The sequence below is a fragment of the Zeugodacus cucurbitae genome, chromosome 5, assembly GCF_028554725.1.
Source record: "Zeugodacus cucurbitae isolate PBARC_wt_2022May chromosome 5, idZeuCucr1.2, whole genome shotgun sequence".
Lineage (NCBI taxonomy): Eukaryota > Metazoa > Arthropoda > Insecta > Diptera > Tephritidae > Zeugodacus > Zeugodacus cucurbitae.
The window spans coordinates 70,366,554-70,388,260 of record NC_071670.1 but is presented as its reverse complement, the minus strand read 5'-3'; the positions used below and the strand labels follow the sequence as shown (position 1 = coordinate 70,388,260).

General features: G+C 35.6%; 1 protein-coding gene and 1 long non-coding RNA gene across 2 annotated transcripts in view; one reads left to right on the top strand and one right to left on the bottom strand.

Annotated features, from left to right (window-relative positions):
* LOC128922006 (uncharacterized) overlaps positions 1-20,522 on the bottom strand; it is a 39,244-nt gene extending 18,722 nt beyond the window's left edge. The window contains exons 1-2 of the long non-coding RNA XR_008471280.1: positions 20,373-20,522; positions 2,235-2,286 (exon numbers count right to left, since the gene is read on the bottom strand). This is a non-coding gene — a long non-coding RNA (uncharacterized LOC128922006). The remainder of the gene's footprint in view (positions 1-2,234; positions 2,287-20,372) is intronic.
* Positions 13,897-15,487, top strand: LOC128922005 (glutamate dehydrogenase, mitochondrial-like). Its single transcript, XM_054231247.1, has 3 exons — positions 13,897-14,228; positions 14,295-14,682; positions 14,754-15,487. Exons 1-2 carry the CDS (start codon positions 14,043-14,045, stop codon positions 14,580-14,582), a joined length of 474 nt encoding a protein of 157 aa, XP_054087222.1. The 5' UTR covers positions 13,897-14,042; the 3' UTR covers positions 14,583-14,682; positions 14,754-15,487.
* Positions 20,523-21,707: the final 1,185 nt, after the last annotated feature.

The following is a 21,707-nucleotide window of genomic DNA, read 5'->3' as shown; positions in this document are numbered from 1 at the left end:
ATGGTAATCCTTTAAAATATAACAGAAGGAAATTATATTCGAAATTCCAAAATTGTTTCCAAATATTTTTAGAAATAATGATATTCTTATGGTTCTTGACAGTACCTCTCAGGCTTATAGAACAAGGTACATGTAAAAGGTTTGTTAAAAAATAATGGGGAGTTTAAAATTTCATAGGTTTGGAAAGTAAAATTAATTTTTTTTGTTATGGTTTCCTGACCGCAAATTATATTTACCGCCAGAAAGAGAGGTATAATGATATTAAAAGAAATGTTGTTGTTTTCAGCTAGATATTGATGAGACAAGCCCATATTTTTCGAAATTTTAATCAATTGAAGAATTTTTCAATATATCGCTCATTCATATGAATAGTGTCATAACTCAACAAACACGATTTTTTAGTTAAGTATCCAGAAATGTGCCCAATTTCATCGTCCATATTGTGTAAAAAATTCGTTATATGCTTAGCTGCACTCGAATACAGCGCTTCCACTTGTTTTGTTGTTCTACAAAAATAAAATTTCTACTTCATAAGGATTTTCCACAAAATCCTTCGCATCCAGCATCTCAACTCGAATAGCTAGAAATAAAATTCTCAGTTTATTTTTTTTGCAACTATTCCAAACAGTTTTCCACGCTTCTAGTGCTCATATAATTATCACGCTACTACGCATATGTACGAGTATATGTCTAACATATGTAGCTTTTCATGCGAAGAATCACAGCACAAAACCTAGAAAAGCCGCTTGTAACTGCTACTCACTTGAATGTAATTAACATTAAGAGCTTTAGATAAGATTAGTTGAGGCAGTTGAATCTTCTACAGAATATAAATGCGCATTCATACTAATGTGTATTATTGCACAACATACACACACACATACACATATGAATAAATAAATAAACACAGCGCAGCATGCAAGTTGTTGTTGGTAGAAGCATCCCACTCGTCAGAGCTCGCTGTCTAAAAGTATGCAATCGTCGTGAATGACTGCCTGCGAGCGCAGCTTCTTAAATGTAGATGAGATTTTGCCATGGCAAGCGCACTTTTGCCTGTTTCTGTTTCGGCTACGCGGTTGCTGTGGTGTCACCACACACTACAAACACACATTCACATATGATTTCGTGTGTATTTGTGTTGTTGTTGTGCGCGGAACCCTTTATGCTGCCTATTTATTCATTTGAATGCTTTCACCGCATGCTCTAACAGCCTTAGCAGCTGCATTTACGCCAGTTTTCACATATGAATTTCTGTATATACGAGTGAGTGTGTGTTCACTTGCATAAAGCATGCAACCATCAACATAAACGCTGTTGATTCTATGACATTCATTCGCTTGCTCGATCCGCCCAGCATAAAGGTGGAAATGAAAACATAAAAACAAATATTAAAACATATATATCTAGTTGTGTATGTGTTTGTGTGTTGCGCCTATGCATATGCAATAAATTGTTGTAAATTAATTTATTCAACTTCTAAATGAATTGCTTTTTTACAGCGTCAGTCGCTTGTTGTTGTTGTTGCAGCTGAAAGTTGTTCATGTGTGGCTGCACAGAACACACACACACATCTAAATAAATATGGACTTGCATAGGCATGCCCTCATATAAAAGCGCAATATGTTGATGTAATAAATATGCAAATTGACACAAGTCGATGTCGGTGTCGTTCGGCTCGCCTCAGCTCGGCTGGAGGCCAGGGAAGCACAGCCTGTGTGAAATACTAGTATTTGAATGTCGAGGCAGCTGTTGCGCTTAAGGCAGTCGAGTAAAAGATACTTTAATTGCCAATGCAATTCTCACAAAATTATTTAGTGGCAACGTCTAAAAAAGAAGGCTGATTTAGTCTTCATACGTACTTTATCTTCAATGAAAGCTGCACTTCATTGTTCATACTCTATTTTGTGTTGATTTCAATTATCAGTTTTCACAATCTATTGTGTGAGTATTTTACAATTGAGTTGTCTGACATTTAATTAAAATTTATAATACAAAAAACAACAAAAGCCGATTGCATGTCAAAATTGATGCGTTGATTTATCCTGCCGGTGTGGAGCAACAATGGGTTTGACAAGGCTTTTCGTTGAATATGTCATTTGAAGTTGCATGTATATATAGGCTTTTATGCAACTTTACATAAAACTTCACAAAATATAGATAATAAAATCCGCTTTCAATAAATTTAAATGGCTTGTTAAATTTTTGTTCAAATGAAATATTTAGTTTTCACTCACCTCAATGTGGAGCTTCTTAAACAATTTTCAGTAAATCGGCTATTGGATCAAGCTGCAATAGAAATAAATAAAGGATAATGTTAAAAATTATAAAAAATTATGCAGAATATAAATTAGATACACTAAAGATAACTGCCTTTGAATTTTTTATAGAGTCATAATATACTTAGAAAACGTTTAAATATTGCGTATACGACACGTACGATACAGTACGAAAAATATATATTTTGTTCAGCTATTGTATATATGAGAACTAAGCCTCATATATTGTACAAAATATTGTAGGCAAATTATTTCTAAAATTGTTCTTGGTAAGAGAGTGCTTCAAAATCATTAACAATTTATGCCTAGTCTTCTGGTTTAATTTACGGTAAGCAATGTCAGACTTTAATATTAAAAGAAATCGGAAAAGATTTGTTAATGGCATTCGGTATAATTTATTTTTATATCCTGTGCAGTTTAATCTTAGTAGGACTGTCGTTAAGAGACCCTACGCTTACGTGGGAGATACAGGAATAGTAAGGTGTGGCTGAATCATTTGAAAGAGTGTTAAATATTAACATATTATATCCAAATCATAACATTTTTTATGCCTTTTTTAATGAAAAATATTTAATACTATTTTTTATTTACTTACTAAAAGATTCGCTATCACACGAATCAACATTAATTTTCCACCTATCGGCCAGACCCAATCGCTAGCTAAACTCACTAAAAGTTTCTCTATCACACGAATCAACATTTATTTTCCATTGATCGGCGCGACGCAATCGCTAGCTAAACTCATATTGTGTTATGGTGTTAATATTTCCACACCACTTTCACCGCAGAGCAACCACATACTAAACCACCACTTCCCTCGTCCTAGGCATTCACTACAGAGTTTCCCCACCCAATTCATAAATAGTACAGTGTTTGTTGCCATTGTTGGTCGTTTTCCCCAGTCCCTTTGGCGCTGCGCTCGTTCTCGTAGCTGTGATTGCCCTCAACAATATTGCCACATTGTTGGCTTTTGCACTGTACTACTCCACTTTCGATTCCGTTGGGGTTGCCACTCAACTCACACGCTCCTCGCCTGTAATGCAATCGTGTTGTTAGCGTGTCGTGACATCGGCGAGGCGAGGCGATGGCCAGTGGAGCTTAACAAATACAAATACAATAATAACTCGCAATGAGTAAAACAATGGTCAATTGGTGGCGCTTCACCACTTGTGCGCTCATTGCTCTCATTGTTTTGAATAGCGCTGCTCAAGACACAAAAGCAAATTCGTTTTTTTCGCCACTTTTGCCATATTTCTGTCTAACTATATTCTCTGCCATTCGCTTGATCCTCGTTCTAATGGGCTCTTTGGAAGCAGAACAAAGAACCAGACGAAAAATGAAAAATACAACAACAAGCTGAGTGAAAGAAAATGTAAAAAATAACAGTAGGAGAATATAGTAATGAATAGCCATGGCGGCAGAAATGAATTTATTGTTTTTATCGTCGCGCAATTTCCAGTCTCTCTGCTCTGCCGCCTTCCTCGCTCCCCGACTCGAGTCTCGCTTTCGAAAGTGATGTCACCTTTGCCAAGGGCGCACAAGTGGTCAGTAACACGCCGAACAGTAAAATGCCAATGGTGTCCGCTCTGTCCTCAAAGAATTGCATGAAAAAAGGAGAATGCTCGAAAGAGGAGAGGCTTTTGTTGGTTTGGGGTAAAGTCACACCCTGCGTCTATAATCTGTTAATTGAGGTTGTGAGGATGTGACGTATTTAAAAATTGATCAATGGGGTTTTGAGATATAACGCTGCAGCAATAAGATTCTTATTTTAAAGACATTTATTTAATGAATATATATTTCATATAAATTTACATTATTATATATATAAAAGAATGAACATTTAAATCTGAATGACTATAGAGTCGTATTAGGTCAAATATATTACTAAAAAATTTCACCTCAATTTGAGGTGTTTAAAATGTGTCTAATAGAGAAAAATATTCCTAAGTCAGATAACATGTTAAGATACGACATCAATTATTCAATAATGACGTCTATTTTCGGACCAAAACCAATATACGATACTATGATAATAACAGTTAACGATTTGAGAGGTTACCGAGGAGATAAATGCTTTGATACTTCATATTTTTTATCTACCGATTCAAGCATGGATAGATCCCCAAAATGAAAACCTTGTTCTGACAAAACGTTGATCAGGTTCTAGTTGGAATTGAATTTATTTCATTAGATGGCTTCAATGGCAATTATTTTTCCCTCATTTCAAGCAGGATCTAAATACACCCTTTCAACAATTCATAAAATAAATTCATATGTTATATTTCCGATATCAAAACTTCTGATATAGGGGTAATGTTTCGGGAAATTTGAGGAGGTGAAATCAATAAAATATTTGTGGAACACCATAATATATACATATGCTATGTTAGTGGAGAAGTTGAAGTCGCTATTTCCGAACTTACTTATATAAGTCATCGTTCTTCGACTCCACTATTATAAACTCATTCTAATGGGACTGACCTCTGAATCATATTTCTTTTGTCGAGATCCAAAATTTTTAGTTTTTATAATACAAATAGAGTAAGAGTATTAAAATCGGGATTAGAAATAGGATATAATTTTTTTTAATATCAAAATAATTTATTTTTCCAAAATCATCAGAAACTTCATAGCGGCCTTCTCTATTAATACAACATAAACTGACATCTTTTTCAACTAAATACCCCATTTTCAACTCACACAACCCCACTGTGACCGGTTGCCATTGACAAAGTTTAGTCAACTGTAAACCTCAAAAAAAAGTTTTAATTATTTTGCTTGCGAACAATTTGCCATGCAATTTGACTTTGCGCTGTAATCGCAACAACAACAACGACTGTAATAACAATAACAACACAAATACGGTAATAATCCATAAGTCAAAACAATAGAGGCACCAATGTAACAAACAAAAGAAGAAACTACTATGATGGAGATAACAACTATGCGCTTGTTGTTATTGCTGCAGTTGTTGTTGCAACACTTTTCGTTGCAAAGTTTCGCCTTCCACTGCGGTTATATGCCACAACAATTCCACCACCAATTCAGTGGACAACTGCCAGGAAACAGAAATTGTTGGCAACATTTAACACTCCGAGCGCCATCCACACACCAAGCGGTCGTCAATGAAGGCGGCAATAACAACAACAACAATGCAAGCATAGAAAACGGTTTGTTGGAAGAGTGAGTGAGTGTGTGCAGTAGGAGGGTGGTGTTGCAAGTGCAGTGGATATGAAAGTGAGGTTAGGTTAGGCTTTCGAAGGGGACGGGAGTACATGCAAATTGTTGTTGTTGCAATCAACCCGTCGTACAACAAATATACAGAGCACTCAAGTTGTTGTTGTTGAAACATGGCACGTGTTTGTTATCGAGGTGTGTGTTTTTGTTTGTTGTTCTTTTGCCATAACTGATCTGGGTTATTGGAACAGAAAGGTGAGACCAGCAAATATTGAAAGCAACAATAACAAAAACAACAGCTCAGCAGCGAAACGGGCAATCGCTTGCTGTTTGCTATTGAAAATCACTTCAATTTGACTGTGAATATTCATTTGTTGGTGTTGCTGCTCACACAAACACACATACAAATACAAACGAACGGGTTTCAATTTCAAAACTTTGCATGCATGACTTTTTGCAATGCAAATAATTCATTTTTCAAGCGGCGGAAAAGGATTTATTAGCCAGTGCAATACATCCCTGTGCTGATTTATATTTTTCCTGCGGAAAATCACTCATTCATTTATTCACCCACAAAATTTGCATAGAAATCCACGGTTTTGTTGGTCAGAAGAAGCTCTGTGAAAGCGAAAGCTCAAATTACACTCGAACAAACGTTCAATTTGTTAGAGCGGAGGTGTGAAGTGAAAAGTGTGTCGTTGGGTAAAAAATATTTTGTGGCGCTTTGAAAATATTCATTTTTCAAAGTGAGTCAGCAGCAGCTGCGCACTTGTCAGCGGCGACGGCTGCTGTTGGCGCATCGCCTTTAAGCGCCGTTCACAACTCCCAACTTATCTAAGAAATGCTTTGTTGAATTGTGCCTAGATTGTACTCGAATGAACAAATTTAATAATAAAATTGAGGTCAATGAAAGCATACAAAATTTACTTAATGATAAATCGTTTTAAAGTATGTACCTGCGTTTCTACAGAGAGTTCTGATAGTTTTCTTAGACCGTACACACGATATAGTTAATGTAGAGTTAAAACTGTTTGAGGTTGAGGTTATGGTTGGGAAGAGTCTGTTGCTTGAAAATCGAGTTCTTCAGTAAATAACTTGAGTATTTTTGAAGTAACCGAGTACTGTCTTAAATATATAGTACATATTGAGAGTTTAAAAAATTAAGTGCATTAATCATTATCAGAATGATATTAGAATCTGCCTCACCTAAACTAAAAATATATTAAATACAAAAGACTCAATACTCTCACAGTTTATTTAAAGAGTTTATAGGATCATATGTCATACAAAATATCGCTGGCAGCAGTTAGCTCCAAAAAGATTTAAAATTTGCACTTAACTCACTCATTTAGAAATTATAATCATCTCCTATACGTATGCATAAAAGATTTACAGCTAGAGTTAATCCAGATTAACTTTTCCTCCTCAACTTCAAGCCAAAAAGATTTCTAAGCATCTAAGTATGATTTACTTCGCAACGCTCCAATTGCTGCCGTCAAAAGTAATGATTGCTTAGATTAATTTTATTGCTTCGCTAATAATGACAGCATTGATCTCCATAATAAAGCCATAAGTAATGCCAAGACTATACACAAACACACATACAAACAGATTTAGATGGAAGACAATGCGTAGCAATTCACATCAAATCCACGAATGTCAGACAGGACAAGCGCGTTCCCCTGTCATCTCTCATTTGTCTCCCGTTCATGGCATTTGCCACTCTTCAAAGTGTGCGCTATTTGTAATGAACGCCTTCTCTGCCACCCTGTCGCTCCCTCCGTTTATGAGCACTCTCGGGAGGCGCACAGCGGGGGTTGGAGTAGAACAAATTGTGATGACTGCGATTATGGTTGACTGATAAGCGTGTTGCATAGTCTATGAGAGTTATTGTTGTTTTCTTTGTTGTGTTTGTTGTTGTTATTGCTGTCATGCCTATTATTGTGTGTTCATTTTTAGCGTATTTTTTCTTTTTGCTTCTCAAATACGATATATAAGTGACGAAGTGGCAATCAGCGGCATCGGCGTCATACCGCCAGGCATGTGTTCCAATACAAGCAGACAAACACACACGCACTTATTCATATATATGTATATCATCACACACTCGCTGGATGCTGAACTACCGTGAGGAAGTGTAAATGGCGGAAAATGCCCGCGTTGACATTTGAATGCCACTGCGACATATGGAAAGGAGAGTGCGTGTGGTGGGTCGTTTAGATTTTTCAATTCAAATGCAAATACAAAGCGAGGCGACAGCGAAAATGAAAATTTAATGCGCAACGTAATCTTGTATGCTTTTCATTTGTGTGTTTCTCTTTTTTGTGTGAGTGTGCGAGAGAGTTATTTTATTTGCATGTAAATTTCAGGTGCTCCTTATGACGGCTTATCGCAGATCAAAGCGAGCACATCAATTATTTTCTGGTATTTGCATTGAAATGTGTTCAATTGAATTTGAAAAAAAAAAAAAATAAAAAAATGAACTTTGGCTTACTTTCTTTAATAAATTGAGTTGGATTGTTTGAATAATCCAAGATCTTCATAAATCGAATTGATAATTATAATTATCAAAAATGCCAAATAAATTTAAATTGCCGGAGCAATGCATTCACTTAATAGCGGGTATTTTTTTGTACTTGTGATTTTCAATAAGACTCGACTATTTTCGGAGTGGGTCTATTTGACAGCTGTTACTAACGAAATCAATTCAATAAAGAAATATCAAAATAGTTTTTGTGTTCCGAAATATAAAAATATTATATCTTCCCAAATGGCTGTCAATAAGTGACAACATCGCACAGTTCCAATTGAAGACCCTTTCACATACACCAGCATTATTCCACTGCGAAAATTTGGCTCCATGCGACTACTAATGAATTAAAAGTCACAACTGCTGCCTCTAATCTGCCGCGATAGATCTTCCTACCGTTATAACCAGCCTGTCATTTCATTGAAACGAAACCTAGCGTCCCGCCTCCACTTAACTTTTTAATTTGGCAGTCGGTGTCAATTCGACACACACGTCGATTCGCGTGTTGTGCTGGCACAGCTGATATCTATCGCTAAAAATTGTCGCCACCGCCACACACCCCCGCAGTCACATATAAAGTGTCTATAGAGTATATATGGAAGTACATGTGTATCAATGTGTGTCCGCGCCACACACAGCATCCGTTGCCTTCGGAAGGTTAATGAGGTCTCGCCACTAATGGGACTCGGCTATGTGGCGACACGCTGTCGACTTTGGAAAAATAACGGAATGTCAATGTCGCTGGCGCTGTCTGGTGCAAATGACAATTTTCAACTATTTATTCACCGCCTCGCACTATGCCAGAAGAGGAAAGCGTTGAAATGGACATGGAAATGGCGGCGGCAAACGCGTGCCCCATTTGTGGCCAACTTTATCGTTTGTCAATCTTGTAAATGGGCGAATGTTCTGTTTTACGTTTCATTTTGTGGGTGAAAAAAAAAATATTTTTTAATTTCTTTTTTTGCCATTTTATGATTGTTGAAATTATTTTTTTGTGTTGTTTTACCATAAAAATTGTTAGTATGTGCTTATTCCCAGTGAAAACTGGTAGTTTATGTTCTTTGTTGTTTGAAAATTTTACTCAACCGATGAGGTCAAGCAGCCGAGATGAGTAAAAAGAAAATAGCATTACTCTCCCATGTAATGAATGTAAGTGAACTTAAGGCAAATTTGTTTAAAAAAGTTGAAGAGACTGACGAGTTTTTTACTAGATATAAAAGAAATATTCTAAACTCATTTCGACTTATGTTTATTTCTAATAAGAGAATAAAGAGTGCCTCTAGTGATATATTAAGATATGCACATATATTATATATATTTTTGTGCTTATATTTTATTCATTTCTCTTTTTGTTTTATTTATTTATGTTTTTTATCGCAACGACAGTCTGTATCTTGAGGCTGTGATGCGCACTAATAAAATTCTATTTATATTTCTGTGTAGCAGTGCATACATTTATACAACACGAATATATGAAGTGTCTGCTTTTTCTTTCATCAAGTGATTATCTTTATTGTTTTTTATTTTGTTTTCTTATATATGAAATTATAGAAGTTTTTTGGAATTTAGGAATCGATTCTAATAATATATAGATTACATATACTGTGTAGAAAATGTGTTTTTTAGAAATAGTTCAACATATCGAACGCTGGTAAGTATAGCAATATAAAGTGTTCCTATGTATATACGATAGCTTTGCTAATTTTAATAAAGTAGCGGAAATGCCACTGTCACTGTTCCATTCTTTCGAATAAAATACATATATTATTGATAAGTTTATATTATTCTAATAAAGCTAGTAACAACATTGGTTTTAGAACCTCTTTCATTATACAAATTAATGAAGATGCATGCAGCGGAATGAAATACAGATTTTTTAACATTTTCGGAAAGAGATTTCAATTATGAAGCCGTCTAATGGAAAACTAATTTAATGTTAGAACCAAGAATTTAGCTTGATTATAAAGATAAGGGCTTGCCATTATCTTTTAAAATTAGTTTCCGGCAAGGGACCGCCGTAGCTGCCTCGAATAAAAACCAACCGCGAAACTCGAACCTCTTTTTACAGCAATAGAGGCCGTATGACAGCAATAAACGTGGTTCCGGAGTTAATCTGTTCACACATTTTGAAATGGCAAACCAAATTAAGCTTTAATAAAGTGACAGCTCCGAAAAAATGAATGCCTCATTGAAAACCACACCACGTCTAAACAAACACACTTTATTATTGTCTAGAAGTTGCTAAATGTAGTAAAATTAAAGCAAATCAAATAAGTGTTTTGAAAATAAAAAAATCTCCAAATTTCCAAATTTATAAAATCGGGCATTATTGGAGTTCACCAATCTTCAAGTACTCATCCTCTGATGTCATTCACATTGTAGAACCTTGTAGTAATAATAAATACAGACGAATGTTTTATTTTTTGAAAGACTCAGATCATTCATTTGCTATTCCAGTAAAATTGGAATGAAATATTTCATGTCGCTTATTTATGTTTATAACGGTTCCAACGCCAATTACACACACATACCTATGTATATTCAAAATGTATGCAATAATCAAAAATCTAAAATTTTGCATTTCTTCTTCCTCCTAATTTGAAAGCTGAAATTGCATACCGAAGCAAATTTGAATTTTAAATACAAACACAAGGTTACTTAAACACACACACAAAGGCACTTGTGATGGCAAGCAAATCTTTCCAAATGAGTAATTTCTAAACAATTTCTGGGCATTTTCTATTTCTGCTGTCTGCGTTCGGACGCTTTTACGCAGACTAAGTGCAGCAAAGTAACAGAAAAGATAGTTGCCTACACATACACACCCACCCATACATGAGTGATGCATATTTCAGACTCTGATTATGGATGGCTTGCTTACTCATAGGCAAATAAAAGCTTGTGTGTTAGTGCATGTTCCAGAGTCCTCGTCGCATTCATCGAATCACAATGCGAGCAACGGCATTTACGAACCATTTCGAACAGTCACATTGACTGCCGGCGGCACAGTGTGTACGCAGCCAGCCGAAGCCACAACAAAACACTAACAAAAGCAATATTTGGCAACCACAGCAATAACAACAAGTGCAGACTTGCAGCAGAAAAGCAGTGAGTCAGCAAGAGTGCTGAGATTTCGATAGCTCAGGCTTATCAAAAGGAAAGCAAATATTTTGTATTTTTTTTTTTTGTTTATGTTGTTCTTGTTTTTGTACACTTATTCACAAAAAATACCCGCTGAGCTGGACATTTGAGGCTTTTATTTGCCAAATTCGTGCGCATCCGAGTTGTGTCTTTCTGCATGTTCATTATGCGCAGAATGTAGCTAAAGGACTCTATTGTTGTTGTTGCTGTCACTGCTGTAGGACCCGCTGGGCGGCACGTGTTCGGCCATTAGAAAATATTGAAGTTGATAAGAGCTTTTTAATGGCTTTGCGAAAACATGCCTTTTTTATGCATATTCCCAGTTTAATGGTCTCCAAAGCAAAGAAGTGTGTGAAGCCCAGAAATGAAAGCGGGTTGTTAAAATTAAAGAAATGGAGGTCTAAAATGGACCATTTGGTATTAAGTTTGTGAAATTATTTTGAATTTTTAGTCTAACTTCTTTTCTTCCAACATTTGTGGCGCGTGGCACACTCCTGCTCTGTTCAGTTGTTTAGCGCCTGAAAGCACACTACATTAAAGCCCTATCGAGCTGCAACCAACGGTATTTGCCACAAAATGCCAGCATAAACTACCGTTAGACAGTACTGCCTTCACTCAGAATGCTGCGGCTCACAACTCATGCAGCCACACATCCTTCAGCCATTATTTGTGTCCTTGTGGTCACAACCAGCAACGACAGACGAGCAGTCGGCTTTATTCATACACATACACATATTTATGTATGTGTGTGTGTGCATTGTGCTCCTCTGTCTCTTCCCTTTAATATAATACAGCGCAATTCAACCGCAGCCTGGTTGTCTTGCACTCGCCACTCACATTTATGCCACACACGTGTGTGTGATCGTCACAATGTGTCCTTCAACCTTTTATTGTCGTTCTATGTCACTTCCGCAAGCTGCCTCGCAGTCACTGGCCGCTCTCGTCTCCAGCGTGCGCTTTTGTTGCGCTTTTCTCGGCTTGCATTACTTACCTCAGTCCGAAATACATTCTGCTTTGTTTATGTTGCCATTTTGCTTCCATTTAACATAGTTTTGTTGGCCACACAGACATTAAGCAGCACATATACCCATATATGCATGTCTGTATGTGTTTATATAACTCTGCTGCTGACCGCAGCGGCAGTTTGGCTTTTGCTGCCATTCTTCTTCTTCTTTTTTGTGTATCTCATTTTCTAGCCTTATTCATGCATTCGCAAAGTAATACACACTTTGCTGTTGCTGTTGCTGTTGTCATGCTGCGTTGCATTCGGTATTTTAGTCCTTCGAAAACACAAGTTGCCATCGTCTATAAATTCAGGCGTGTGCGACAATGGAATTTTATTGCAAAGCGCACTTTTCGAGGGGGGAGATTTTTCTGTTTCTCCTTTCCATTAAAATATTATATATACAGGAATATTGGAAAAAATATGTATATTTAAGATTTCCCCACATTAGTTTAATTAGTATCAATCTGAACTCTGAAACCTGTGCGACAAAAAATTTCAGCATTCAATTTTCTCAAATACTCAACTCGACGTTGTAGTTTTCAAGAGGGAATCATTTTATATTGGCGGTTACTGTGGGCAAGTGTTAGTCATTTTCACAAGGAGTACTCACCCTTCAGGTATTCAGTTAGTCTAGGTAGACTTATATTTTGATGCAGAGTTTACAAAAATCGCGATTTCTATTGTTAAAGAAATAGTAAAAAATTGATACAAAATATTTTTGTTTAAAATAAAAAGAAAATCAAAATTTTTTAATTTTATAATAATAATAGTGAAATCTTTAAAATTAACAAAATAATATTTTACGTAAAATAAAAAATTTAATAAAAAAGTTATACAAAGACAAATGTTTAAACAATTTAAATTATTTAGATAATAAAAGAAAAAAATTAAAAACATTTTGAATAAAGAATATAAAAAAATAAATGTATATCAATAAAATATAAAAGACACGATTTAAACATTTTTTCGCTCTATATTTTTAAATTATTAAAAATTAATTTATTTCGATTTTCCACTGCAATTAAAGCTCGCAATTAGTACTTATGAGCGTATGCCTAATTGCGTTAACTACGTCTTCCGCGTAATTAACGGCACACAATTAAATGCCAATTGACGGAGATAGCTGTACGTAATTAAAGCCAATAAAGGTGTATAACGGAGTTTGCGAGCGAGTGGCAAAAACAGTAACAACAACAAACAACTGCAGTAAAAGTGACGCAGCAATAACAATAATAGTTTGCACTTTTAAGTTTAAGTACACGAAACAATTACGCGACGCTTAAAACAAAACAAAAAAAAAAACAAAGAAAACTACAAAAAAAGTAAATTACAAGTGAAATGATTGTTTTCGAACTTTCTGTAAATAAAGAAAAGAAAAAAATATATATGTATGGGCATATTGGTCATATGGGGCATATATGCATTACTTTGGTACCAAAAGTGTATATACTGTACTGATGCCAGTTGAGTATGTTATAAGTAAAATTGTCGATAAGCAAGATGAGAATTCAGCGATTACCTATGATCACCATCAAAAGTCCCGACAGCACAGCACAGCACAGACCATTTAACGGCCAAATTTGAATTATGACACATATGTTGCATATGTTGCACATATGTGAGCATATGATCATCAAGAGTGAGTGAGTTCAGTAAAAGTGATCGTGCAGTGAGTAAGTTCAACTGAATAGTGGCAGAATAATTTTCACATATAGATGGAGGTACCCGTACATTATTACACATGTGAGAAATATTAGAAAACGTCTTGATAGACAAATAAATTGTTCTTCTAGGCTATAACGATGTAGATGCATTGGCCATCACGACTGGTAAGCCAGTAGAAATAGGCGGTATAAATGGTCGCACCGCCGCCACGGGACGTGGTCTATTTAAGGCGGCTGAATGTTTTATTATGGATAAAGATTGGATGGATTTATTAGGCTGGAAGACTGGTTGGAAAGATAAAACCGTGATCGTACAAGGGTTTGGCAATGTCGGTTCCCATGCATCCGTTTTTGTAGTGGAAGCCGGTGCCAAACTGATCGGTGTTCAAGAATTTGACGTGTCTCTAGTAAATGAGAATGGCATTGATCCAAAGGTATGTGGCGTATTGAAAATAAATATCTCCATGATAATATTTTTTTAATTTTCTTCATATACTTAGGACTTAATGGAGTATTATGCAAAAAATAATAAATCAATCAAGGGCTATACCAAAGCCACCGAAAAAGAGGGCAGTTTGTTGGGTGAAAAATGCGATATACTAATGCCTTGCTCTACGCAAAAGGTTCTCACTGTCGAAAATGCTAACAGTGTACAAGCCAAGATGATTTTAGAAGGCGCTAATGGTCCTTCGACGCCAGCTGCCGATGAAATATTACGTAAAAAGAATGTACTCATTATACCGGATTTGTTTTGCAATGCTGGCGGTGTAACGGTATCCTACTTGTGAGTACTTAAAGAATATCAATCATGTATCTTATGGCAAAATGAATGTTAAATGCGAGAAAGCCATCATCAACGAGATCTTTAACTCCATGAATGAGTGCGAGGTAAGTGAACTTTGACCACCGTGCAAATAAGTTAATTTGTTAATATGAATTTTTTTAATTTATTTATTTAGGATAAGTTCAAGCCAAACAAAAAGTTAAAGCTCATAAGAGACTGTACGAAGGAGGCGGATATTGTAGACGCAGGACTACAAACAGTTATGGAAACTGCGGGGGCAGGCATTAAGATTGTGGCCAATGAATTCGGTCTCTGCAATGATTTACGCACCGCTGCCATTATTTACTCGATTTCTAAGATTTTCCGAGCCTTAGAAATGGAGGGCATTTCTCAACAATAATTTACAGAATGCATCTAAAGTCGCTTGGCGATTGTTTATTTTTACAAATTTTACATTTATATATTTATAAGATCCAAAGTGTAATATCCTTTTGTATATTTTTCTTCACACTTCACTTAACCCCTGTTTTTGGTACCACCCTACCTTTATATCTGTTTTTCTGTTTTTGGTAATATGGTACTCATACGACCTGTATAACCCCATTTGCGCGCATCAAATGCACCAAAAAAGTGGTGAATGGTACCAAAAATCCATCCACCAAATGCACCAAAAATTGATTGATAATTTCCGATTTTGGCCTTAGTAAAAAAAAAAGCGATTTTACTAAGGCCAAAATCGGTAAAGATATGCGCATGTACGGTTTGTTATAAACATAATAAACATAATAAACATAATTTGATCGCGAACGTAATGCGCATGTGTAACTGCCAGTTGGAAAAATTTAAATTTGAAAAATTCTAATGTCGACTATACAGTGTCAATTTTGGGCAAAAAAATTAAATCATAAATTGAAAAAAGAAATGAAAAGTTGTGTTTTTTGTTTTTGTTGGGATTGTTCGGGTAGAAATGCACGAGCAAAACCGACTCGGAATAACCGGTTTTTCTCCAAAAATCGATTTTTTCCAATTTTTTTTAACAAATTTCCAACATTTTTCCTATTTTTTTAACTAAATTCTACCAAAAATCAAAGAAAAACCGGTAAAAACCGGTTTTTTTTGTCTAAAATTCCACCAAAAATGAATGCCACGAGTGAACTGAGTAATCGGTTTTTTTTACAATTTTTTCCAATTTTTTTAACAAATTTCCTATTTTTTTAACAAAATTCCTATTTTTTAACAAAATTCCTATTTTTTAACAAAATTTTAACAAAAATTCAAAAAAAAACGGGTTAAAACCGGTTTTGTCTAAAATTCCACCAAAAATTAATAAATTTAAAGTGATCACGAGTAATCGGTTTTTTTCCAAAATTTTCCTATTTTTTTTTAACAAATTACCTATTTTTTTTTAACAAAATTTTAACAAAAATTCAAAAAAACGGGTTAAAACCGGTTTTGTTTAAAATTCCACCAAAAATTAATAAATTTAAAGGGATCACGAGTAATCGGGTTTTTTCCAAAATTTTCCTATTTTTTTTAACAAATTTCCTATTTATTTTAACAAAATTTTAACAAAAATTAAAAAAAAAAACGGGTTAAAACCGGTTTTGTCTAAAATTCCACCAAAAATTAATAAATTTAAAGGGATCACGAGTAATCGGGTTTTTTCCAAAATTTTCCTATTTTTTTTAACAAATTTCCTATTTTTTTTTAACAAAATTTTAACAAAAATTAAAAAAAAACGGGTTAAAACCGGTTTTGTCTAAAATTCCACCGAAAATTAATAAATTTAAAGTGATCACGATTAATCGGTTTTTTTTTTTCCAAAATTCTCCTATTTTTTTTAACAAATTTCCTATTTTTTTTTAACAAATTTGCTATTTTTTTTTAACAAAATTTTAACAAAAATTAAAAAAAAAAACGGGTTAAAACCGGTTTTTTTGTCCAAAATTCCACCAAAAATTAATGATGATTGAGTGATGGTGGATGGATGAAAAAGTTAGTGCTCGATAGCACCAACATGTATAAATAGAATTCCATCCACCTAGTGCATCCGTTCCATCCGCCAGTGACCACCAAATGTGCATCATTGGGTGACCATCGACATATGGTACACGTGCGATTGTCGCGCTCCTGGTGACGCTACGTTCGCTACCAATGGCTCAAATGATAGCCAATGGAACCTACTAGGTGGCCCAAAGCGTTTGAGCCAACAGGCCGGGTGCAGCCAATGCGAGCGAAACTATGCCAATTACACAAAGTGTACACACTGCACACATGTGTTGTTGCCACATGTGTTTCTACTACCTGGTGACGCTAAGTTCGCTACCAATGGCTCTAATGGTAGCCAATGGAACCTACTAGGTGGCCCAAAGCGTTTGAGCCACCACCCGGACGCACCCGATAGCATGTATAAGTGTACACACACTTTTCTACCCCTATCATATCATATACATATGTGTTCAAGTGTACACACTATTCTGTTCTGTTCTACAATACACACATATGATCATGAATTTGTTATAAATTTGTCAACATATGGTAGAATTTGTTATAAATTTCTTTGTTTTTCACATATAGATGGATACCCGTACAATGTTGCACAGCTGTGTGTGTGTGTGTGTTATACTACTACTACGATAACAGCTGATGTGGCACACATGTGTTTCTACTACGCAGTACATGAGAGTATGTATGTATATGATAGTATTACACACGCATAAATCTCCGATTATATATACTATATATATATATATGCGATGCGATCACCATATATGTATGTACACATGTGTATGTATGTATGTATGTATGTATGTGTATGATGATTTTGGTCTCAGTAAAAACGTTAGCGTTTTTTGTTCAGGCCAAAACCAGATATATGCCCGTATTTTCCAGATATATACAGTGAGCGGTATAAATCGGTCGAGAAGTGATCGGGTGGATCGGCACGAGCTAAACGGACCACTGACCGACCCCAAAAAACCGGGTCTTCCCCGAGAACCGGCTACCAACTCGTCCAAGTTTTGCCCCAAAACGCCCCCCGGCCCCACCCACCACACCGCCACACCGCCACGAGTGTGCCCCACCAAAAAAAAAAAAAACCCGGGTCCAAAAAGTCAACGCTGCAGTACTAGGCAAAAGCCGCAAAAAATGCCGAAAAAATCGGCGGCAATTGGGTAGGGGTATTATTTATAAATGCGAAAAATGTGAATTATTCCCGTTGCGGCTCAACGCTTCAGCTGCTGCAGCGGTAACAATGAAGCTCATTCGAACGCCGCCGCACTAAGGGGTATTTGATGCAAAAAACCGGTCATAATTATTTAGGGACTTATATTATCTTTAAATATAATAAAAAACAATATTGAATCAATATATAGCATTTATTAATAAAAATACATGATTAGAATAGAAAAAAAATACTGAAAATAAAATAATATAATTTAAAAAAAATTAATCGGTTTCAGGATAATTTACTTCGCTGATTACATCAGAATCCTCTTCCTCGACAGTATTCTCGTCTGACCTATTGAGATTAGGTGTTGCTGCAGTTAAAATTGATTTTGCTTCCTCGGAAAATGGCATGAGTTTCTTCTTATTCTTTGGACGATTGCAGCTGATAAGTGGATCGGATGTTAAAAGCAGTCTGTTCAAAACATCTCTGTTACACTCGATCCTCGAAAACTTTCGGGCAAAATCTACCCGATATTTTCTGATATGTTTATTTCGGGCCTCAGCTGCCTCCTCGGATAATTGTCCAATTGGAAGAATTGCCTCTTGCAGCACCTGCGCTCCGTGTATGAGGATTTTGTGGACAGTTGGCGACATTGGATACCAACCGTACATTTCCACATACAATTTTGCCGTGTCTTGGGCATAATCATCGAATTTTTGAGGATCAATCTCATGACCACTTGATATTATTTCAAGAATAACTTTAAATCTTTTGATTACTTCGATGTTGATGCCGGTGATGCGAGAAGAGCATTCTGCATTTTCGAAAAATCTCCTAGATGTATTCCCGTCATTACTGTTTCCAAAACCACGTTTAGGAACATCAACCAGTAGACCCATTTCATCTTTAAAACATTTTTGTATTGTCTCTTTTGTTTCCTTAATAATCTTTTTGTCTTCTGCTGTACGGGCTTGCCAATTCTTTATGGGTTCTTTATATGCTAAGTGCAACAACAACTCAAAAAACCGTATTCGGGCGTGGAGTACTGAGAGGCCAAACTTTAAAGCCTCTTGATTTATGACACCTTTTTTTAATTTATTAAAATCTTTTGAAGTCTGACCGCATACATAACATCGCATAGTAGAGGTTGTATCCGTTGCAGCGTTACAAACTTTCCCGTCTACCATTGTCAGTAATATTTTATGATTGATGTGCGCTGATGTTTCACTGTCTCTTGTATCTTCCAGATTTCTGGCTTGATTTTCGATGTATTCTATTTCTTGTTTTGTTACATCTTTTGTTTCGTGAGTAAATTGAGCTCTAATAGGCCTGCAGAATCTCACCGAAGAAGGCGTAGGGTTTTGCCAAATGGTTTTTGTTGTTTCACCATTGAAGGTAACAACCAACCTCACTGGAACAATCGAGCTCACAAATATACTTGAATCGTCACCAGAAAGATTTTCAAATTTTTGCTTAAATGGAGTTTGGTGTGATCCATCGCACCCCCATTTTGATATCAAAAGAAGGCTCTGCTTCTCGGCGTCAGTTAAAGTAGGTAATTGAATACAAATGTGCATGTGACCTTGAAAACAACCCATATTATGTAGCATAAAACAATACCCGAAATGAATATTTGTTACAATGATGATTGAAATGAGTATTTGTACATACATATTTATAATTACAACTGTATTTTTATGTGTTAGCGATAATGACTGTTCAGAAATCTGAACAGTATAGAATTACACCGTGCACTTTAAAAAAATACCTATAAAAATGGGGTGGGTTGGGGGACAATTTTACTTCTGTTTCGGATAGAAGAAAGTTCAAATTACATTTCCGTACCAGAATTCTGGCGCGCCAAATCCCGACAAATAAACAAAAACAATAATGTTATACTTTTTTTTGTAAAAATACTACATTCTTGCAAAGGCAACTAACAACATCAGTTTAAATGCTTAAATTTAAAAATAAATTGACTGTTATACGTCTTAATCATAAGTACATACCTTTTACTTCCATATTCAATAAAGAATTTCCAAGTAAATCTCCACACGCAGCCGTATCAACCAAAGGAAATTATGTAAATAATCGAGAATGCCGAGAACAGAGACACGCGTTACACTCAATGATTGGGTTCCGGCTGGATCCGTGGCGAGAACGAGGTAAAAAGCGGGCGGGGGAGGGTTGCGCAGGTTGAAGCGGTTATTGTAAATAGTAAAACATGCGGCGTAAATACCATTTGGCAAAGTTTAGTAAAACCACTTTTGACCGGTTTTTTGCATCAAATACCCCTTAGTGCGCCGTTTCAAATGTTGACTTCACTGAATGTATAGACATACATATATGTATGTTGTTGTTTTTAGTATGTAAAATTATATTTTTACGTAGTACACGAGGACTCACACTGATATCCACCGCATTGAGTTATATTCGCACATTTTATTATTTTTTGGTTTTCATTGTATTTTCGCTGCTTTGCCTCGTAAATAATTTTCAAACAATTTCGAGATTTTTTTTTCCACTGAAAATAATTTCGATTTTACACTCTATAAATACAAGGCAATACACTTCTTTATATGCTAATTTCGTTATGAGAAAATAAAAACGCTTTCGTCTTTGTACCTGTCGCTGATTTCACTAATTGGCTTTGGCTGTCCGCATCACATACGTTTCATGGCGATGAGCGCCCCAAAAATGCTACTTCACACAGCAAACAACTGCGAGCTGCCACAGCCACCGACTGGGACTCTACTATGGCCAGTGGGTGGCGCTCATTCTGCCGTTGAACTATTTTGTGCTCCCGGTACACTGCTTGCGCTGTTGCACTGAGAGTTGCAGTGCTGCCATATTTCACTTCAATTTATTTATAATTTTATATACTGGAGACACGTATAAGCATATTGCTATTTTGGTTGGTGCTAACAACATTCTGTAGCAATAACAGTGTTCTGTATTTCGAACAGAAGCGATAACACAGAATGTTAATATAATTTTGGAGAGCAAATGAGCAAAAAATAATCACATCTTCTGAGTACGACTGTTATTCGATACCAATTGCACTATTTTATAAGCAAGCATAAAGTATATCAGATGTGCTTCAACAGAATGTTAAGGTAGTGATGTTGAAACTAACAGCGCTCCGTTAGTTTTAACAGTTCAAGCTGGAATTTCAAATTCAAAAGAGAGAAGGTGAACATTTTAAAATATTTTTCAGTATTATTTGAATTAGGAACACTTTCTATGTTAATCTTTTCATGTTTTATAAATAATTTTATAATTCATGATCGAGTCATTTGTTCATCAGGGAGGATATAATAACGTTATATCAATGAAGTCCTTATTAAAATTCATTATAAATTCAGCAGAATTATTGTGAAGAATTTCTTGGCACAGCTCCTTCTTAGTCTATCCATTGTATTGCCTCTATCCACACTTATTTATGAACACAGCATTGCGACACAAATGTTATGTGTGTCCTCTCCATTTGTAACGCCTCGTCTTAATATATTGCTGCGGTATATGTCAATTTCTTGTGCCTTGAAAGGTAGCCAATTGCCAAAAATATATAGTAATATGAAAAAAGGAATAACAATTGCGATGTCTTTTTCATAAAACATCCTATTGTAAGATGGTTGTGGAGAGTGGAGTCATATGTGAGGAGAAAAGTAAATTTTCCGCTAGAATTATTTTCGCTTGAAATATAGTCATAAATTTGAAATAGAAAAGTGCCTGTGGTATGGTCTGGAGTGTCGAGGCATTTCTTTTGTCACTGCTACTTAGAGTATTAATGAGTTTTATTAAATAGAGTTTAAATTGCTGAGTTAAGTTTGGTATAAGTGAATCTGTTCCAAGTTAAGGTTAAGTTAAGTTGTGTTAAATGTAATCCGCTCTCGTGTAAAGCATCATTTCGGGGTATTTTTTGAATATTTAATTAAGGGTCGCAACATTTTCTTATAT

Bases quoted from the DNA above. Each gene is read 5' to 3' on its own strand.
- LOC128922005 (XM_054231247.1), top strand. From the start codon at position 14,043: ATGGATAAAGATTGGATGGATTTATTAGGCTGGAAGACTGGTTGGAAA. The intron at 14,229-14,294 runs GTATGTGGCGTA...TCATATACTTAG, and splicing joins AGAATGGCATTGATCCAAAG to GACTTAATGGAGTATTATGC.